Source organism: Leptonychotes weddellii, unplaced genomic scaffold (genome assembly GCF_054177405.1).
Source record: "Leptonychotes weddellii isolate Sample4059 unplaced genomic scaffold, ASM5417740v2 HiC_scaffold_39, whole genome shotgun sequence".
Lineage (NCBI taxonomy): Eukaryota > Metazoa > Chordata > Mammalia > Carnivora > Phocidae > Leptonychotes > Leptonychotes weddellii.
Genome location: NW_027994450.1, coordinates 21,559 through 27,767, shown reverse-complemented (window position 1 = coordinate 27,767; position 6,209 = coordinate 21,559). Strand labels below are relative to the sequence as shown.

General features: G+C 39.7%; 1 protein-coding gene across 1 annotated transcript; it reads left to right on the top strand.

Moving 5' to 3' along the window:
• Positions 1-856: 856 nt before the first annotated feature.
• On the top strand, positions 857-5,591 carry LRRTM3 (leucine rich repeat transmembrane neuronal 3). Its single transcript, XM_006728284.3, has 2 exons — positions 857-1,524; positions 1,884-5,591. Exons 1-2 carry the CDS (start codon positions 1,521-1,523, stop codon positions 3,419-3,421), a joined length of 1,542 nt encoding a protein of 513 aa, XP_006728347.1. The 5' UTR covers positions 857-1,520; the 3' UTR covers positions 3,422-5,591.
• The last annotated feature ends 618 nt before the right edge of the window (positions 5,592-6,209 follow it).

Genomic DNA, 6,209 nt, shown 5'->3' with positions numbered 1-6,209 from the left:
AATCACAGACCTGTATCTCTGAAACAAATAATACAGTATATGTTAAAAAAAAAAAAAAAAGAAGAAGAAGAAGAAGATAGCAGGAAGGGAAGAATGAAGGCAGGGAATCGGAGGGGGAGAAGAATCACGAGAGACTATGGACTCTGAGAAACAAACTGAGGGTTCTAGAGGGGAGGGGGGTGAGGGGATGGGTTAGCCTGGTGATGGGTATTAAAGAGGGCACGTACTGCATGGAGCACTGGGTGTTATATGCAAACAATGAATCATGGAACACTACATCAAAAACTAATGATGTAATGTATGGTGATTAACATAACATAATAATAAAAAATAAATAAAAAATAAATAAATAAAATACAAAAAAAAAAAGAAACAAACGACAGCAGCCAAAACAGCAAACCAAGCCATAAGCCATTAAACCAATTATGTCTTTTGTAGGAAAACCAGAAAAGCTATTGGACACATCAATTTATATGTCATTAGTTATCCCCTCTATTCCAAAATGTATGTGTCTTAGCATCCTGAGACACCTTGCATAATATAATCACTGTGACTCCAAGAGGTCAAATGGGCAGGCAGTTAATGCTTCTCTGTGAAAAGCTCAATAAGTCATTTTATAAATTTCAGCCCAAAGCCTACGTTGAGGTTAAGAAAAATTGACATTCGGTCTGTGAACTTAATGTAAAGCTCCAGGAAAACTCTAGGCAGTACATGTTTAGCGATTAAGTGGATGCAGACAATAAAGACATTGCCAAACTGTACAACAAGACTTGGAAATTACAGAAAATGTTGCTAGTTATTGATTAGGGTGACCATTCAGTTCCCATTGAGCCACCCAAAAGAATCATTCATTTTCCAGCAGAGAGCCTGCTCATTTGCAAGATAAAAGAGAGACATTTCTGCACATGCCCATAATGTTCTTCACCACTGGGGGCAGCTTTACATAAGACTGCATTCACTGAAACCAAAGCAACAGTCCGAGCAGCTTTCAGAATGACAGTCTGCAGAAGTGAGCTGAGCGTGTGTGCGGTACGGGGCTCTCCTGCCTCCTGGGCTCCAACGCAGCTTTGTGGCTGAAGTGGGTGCTCACCACCAGAAATGCTGGGCTATGGAATACAGATGTGGCAGCTCAGGTAGCCCCACGTTGCCTGGAGGAATACATCATGCTTTCCGATAAGAAGAAATTATAGAAGCCAGTTGTTTTTTTTTTTTTTAACACCACCCCCCCCCAAAAAAACTGTAAAGATGCAAAAACGTAATATCCACGAAGATCCTATTACCTAGGAAGATTTTTGATGTTTTGCTACAAATGCGGTGCTGGAATTTATTTGTTCTTGGAGTGTTCTGCGTGGCTGGCAAAGAATAATGTTCCAAAATCGGTCCATCTCCCAAGGGGTCCAATTTTTCTTCCTGGGTGTCAGCGAGCCCTGACTCACAGTGCAGCTGACAGGGGCTGTCATGCAAGTGGCCCCTTAAGCCAAAGCAAAAGACCTAAGGACGACCTTTGAACAATACAAAGGATGGGTATGTTTTGTCATTTTTCTTCTTTCCTTCTTAAAAAAAAAACAAAAAAAACAAAAACAAAAACAAAACCCTCTAGTCTGTGTTGTAATTCTGCCTTAATTATTTTAGAGATTACCTTTCTGTGCTTAAGACTATAAATTCAATTGCTTAGTGGACATGTTTCCTTGCTTAACTATTAAAAAAAAAAAAACCCTAAAGACAATTCTCTTTAAATATCAAGGAGGTGATATTTGATATTAAATGTTGTTATCTAGATTTAAATTTTTTAAAAAAGAAAATACATGCCTATTTTTGCTTGGTTAAAAATAAATGAATTCCTTTTTGGGGGGATAACTTTTCTAAGTTGTTTTTATTTCCAGGTTTCAATGTAATTAGGCTACTGAGCGGATCAGCGGTAGCACTGGTTATAGCCCCCACTGTCTTACTGACAATGCTTTCTTCTGCCGAACGAGGATGCCCTAAGGGCTGTAGGTGTGAAGGCAAAATGGTATATTGTGAATCTCAGAAATTACAGGAGATACCCTCAAGTATATCTGCTGGTTGCTTAGGTTTGTCCCTTCGCTATAACAGCCTTCAAAAACTTAAGTATAATCAATTCAAAGGGCTCAACCAGCTCACCTGGCTGTACCTTGACCATAATCATATCAGCAATATTGATGAGAATGCTTTTAATGGGATACGCAGACTCAAAGAGTTGATTCTGAGTTCCAACAGAATCTCCTATTTTCTCAACAATACCTTCAGACCTGTGACAAATTTACGGAACTTGGATCTGTCCTATAATCAGCTGCATTCTCTGGGATCTGAACAGTTTCGGGGCTTGCGGAAGCTGCTGAGTTTACACTTACGGTCTAACTCCCTGAGAACCATCCCTGTGCGAATATTCCAAGACTGCCGCAATCTGGAACTTTTGGACCTGGGATATAACCGGATCCGAAGTTTAGCCAGGAATGTCTTTGCTGGCATGATCAGACTCAAAGAACTTCACCTGGAGCACAATCAATTTTCTAAGCTCAACCTGGCCCTTTTTCCAAGGTTGGTGAGCCTTCAGAACCTTTACTTGCAGTGGAATAAAATCAGTGTCATAGGACAGACCATGTCCTGGACCTGGAGCTCATTACAAAGGCTTGATTTATCAGGCAATGAGATTGAAGCTTTTAGTGGACCTAGTGTTTTCCAGTGTGTCCCAAACCTGCAGCGCCTCAACCTGGATTCCAATAAGCTTACATTTATTGGTCAAGAGATTTTGGATTCTTGGATATCTCTCAATGACATCAGTCTTGCCGGGAATATATGGGAATGCAGCAGAAATATTTGTTCCCTGGTAAACTGGCTGAAAAGTTTTAAAGGTCTGAGGGAGAATACAATTATCTGTGCCAGTCCCAAAGAGCTGCAAGGAGTAAATGTGATCGATGCAGTGAAGAACTACAGCATCTGTGGCAAAAGTACCACAGAGAGGTTTGATCTGGCCAGGGCTCTCCCCAAGCCGACATTTAAGCCTAAGCTCCCCAGGCCGAAGCATGAGAGCAAGCCCCCTCTGCCCCCCACGGTGGGAGCCACGGAGCCCGGCCCAGAGACTGATGCTGACACCGAGCACATCTCTTTCCATAAAATCATCGCAGGGAGCGTGGCCCTTTTCCTGTCCGTGCTCGTCATCCTGCTCGTTATCTACGTGTCATGGAAGCGGTACCCTGCTAGCATGAAGCAGCTGCAGCAGCGCTCCCTCATGCGAAGGCACAGGAAAAAGAAAAGACAGTCCCTAAAGCAAATGACTCCCAGCACCCAGGAATTTTATGTAGATTATAAACCCACCAACACGGAGACCAGCGAGATGCTGCTGAATGGGACGGGACCCTGCACCTATAACAAATCAGGCTCCAGGGAGTGTGAGGTATGAACCATTGTGGTAAAAGCGCTCTTAAAAGCTGGGAAATAAGTGGTGCTTTATTGAACTCTGGTGACTATAAACGGAATGTGGTGCCCCCTCCCATTCCCTCTCCCTCTCCCTCTCCCTCTCCTGGCAAGGTCCTTCCCTGTCCGTTTTAGCACACATTCATAATACTGGGCATTTTCCTCTCATACATAATCAGCCCATTGAAATTTAAATACCACAACCAATGCAAAGCTCGAACTCTGGTTCAATATAATGCCTATTGTATAAGACTCTTTATCGATTGCATTAATATCTCACTTGTTTTAAGATAAAACTTCTTTCGTAAGTAATCCCCCACAGCTGCTGTTATTTCTCTTCTGGTAGGACCACATCTATAGTTCTAGAAGGTTTGCTGTTCATTGGCAAATCGAGGAAAAAGGGAATGATCCCAGGTACTGGGAGCTCGAACTGATTCTAGGAGAATGCTTGATTACAGAAACATTTAGAGACAGCCTTAAAACATGATCTGGCTTAAAAAGAAAATTGCAGGAAACTATCAAAAGATGGTGCTGGGTTAAAGAAGCACCACGGGCAATTTTCCAGAGGTGTTTGAATTACAAGAAAGCGAGCCCAGGGAAAAGTGTTGAAGAGTTAAAATGCTGCAAATAGACAACCAAAAAACGTGAGATGGTAAAAACACAAAGTTTTAGACTTGAATGCCTTGTCTCTGAAATCCATCCCTGGAAAATCAAACTAGAGGTTTCACACTGTCAATTTCTCCTAGCCTTTATTTAGCCTAAATAAATTAATTAATTAAATAACCAAGAAGCAAATTTGAGGAGGCAGATTTCTCCACTGTTCCTCACCTTAGGGAGTTTTCAGAGATGAGGCTTGCAAATGGGAAGGCAGCTTGCTATTTGCATGTGGTTGGGAGCTTACCAGAATTTCTTTCCAGCACTTTCAAGGACCCTAATGTAGTGAGTGGAATCTTTAGCTCTGTCTGTTCTTCTGTCTGGGATTTGTCCGGCTGTCCTGTTGTGTTCCATTATGTGCCCTGCACACGCTAGTCCCCTGATGACTGACACTTCATTCAGAGGTATAAAGAGAACACATTCCAAGACATGCTTTCCACCAAAAGCTTCATTGAAAAGAATGATTTTGATAACACCTTAATAAATGTATAAAATAAATCTTAAAGGAAAAAAGACCAAGCCTATGGCAGTTGTCTTTTGCTTTTCTACTGCTGATGTTATAGTGTCCCTATGTTCATCTGTACTGTGAACTCATCCATCAGTATGATTCTGTACAGACCCTGTCGGCAATCTGCAAGCTGCATGCATGTTTTTCTGTTGTAGGTGAAAGTTTATTGACTGCAGCACAAATATCAGACCTTCTGTATTTAAGTAACTTTGACCACACTTCATTAAGATTTTAGAAAAATGTCTGTGGTCTGTATTGTATCCTCTCATCCTCCAAAATGAACAATCCTGTTGCAGGAGCAAAAATCAGGAATTGAAACATTGAGTCTGTTTCATTTAATTTGGCTTGCCAAGCCCCATATCTTTAACCACATCCCTGTTCTTTCAAAACAAAAATCCCTGCAGCAAAAAAGAAAAAGTGAATGGCTATTTTTTCAACCAGCATTTTTATATAGTTTGAAGGCTTTTCATATGCTGACAGGAAAAATCTAGGCAAGTCATCATGAAATATAATTGCAAGGAAGCCAGACTATAAAAATTCATACTTTTATAAGCAATAAAGGAAAGGGGACATTTACTCTTGATCTTAGCCAAAAGGCCGAGAAGCGAAAGGAAAGGGGACATTTAAAATGGATTTCTCAAGGTACTTTGATTTTGATTAAATCTTAAAAGAGATGCCAGTTCAGAAAAGCATCATAACTACGATATATTTACCCATGAATAATTGTTGAATGTATATTTATTAATGGTAAACAGTCACAGATTCCCAGTTGATTAATAATGCAGATACTTCCTTACAGTACTATGAACTGGATGACTGAGCCTACTGTGATGTTTTTCACTGAAGTTGTAATTTCTCATTTTTCATAAAATGTCAGTAAATATATATTTCATCTCAAAAAGAAAATTTCTTTGATCAGCCTCACTTTTATCTGTACTGAAGATGATTGTATTAATTAAATGCAGTGTTAAAGTGAAAAAGCCCATTTCTATTCTTTGACTTGACCTTCTGCCTCATTTGTCATGGATACCAAATAAACTTAGGCAAGGCATATCTATACTTATATTTTTTAATTCTTACAATTCTCATTGTTGTGACCCTACTGGAATATATAAAATATGTTTGTTGTATTGAAAGTGTTTCTAAAATTTAAAGCCACTTCACGTATAAGATTAAATAAATGACCAACATTTTGCAGGCTGGTCATTTTTTAGTGCCTAACTTAATTTATAAATTTAATAATAGAACCAAAATAAAATTCCTTAGATTATAAAAGTTATTTTGATTCAGGACATGAATTCTTTTTAAAAAAGAACTCCCCCCCCCCCAACTTTGGGAATGAAGCTTCTCTATTGCTCAGGATATTCCGATCACAAATAAAGAATTCTTGTAGGTTAGACAATAACTAGTTCGCCATCATAAATCTGACAAAGCCAACCGGTCAGTGCTCTTCTGTTCAAAAGTTGTTGTCTTCACCCCCACCCCATAGCACTTTCTGGACTACATGCTGTAAGTCTGTTTTCATTAAGTATTTCCACCTCATGGCATATTAGAGAAATATCATTGGTATTCCATTTTCTATTCCAAATTTACATGAAGTACCTGACTTCCC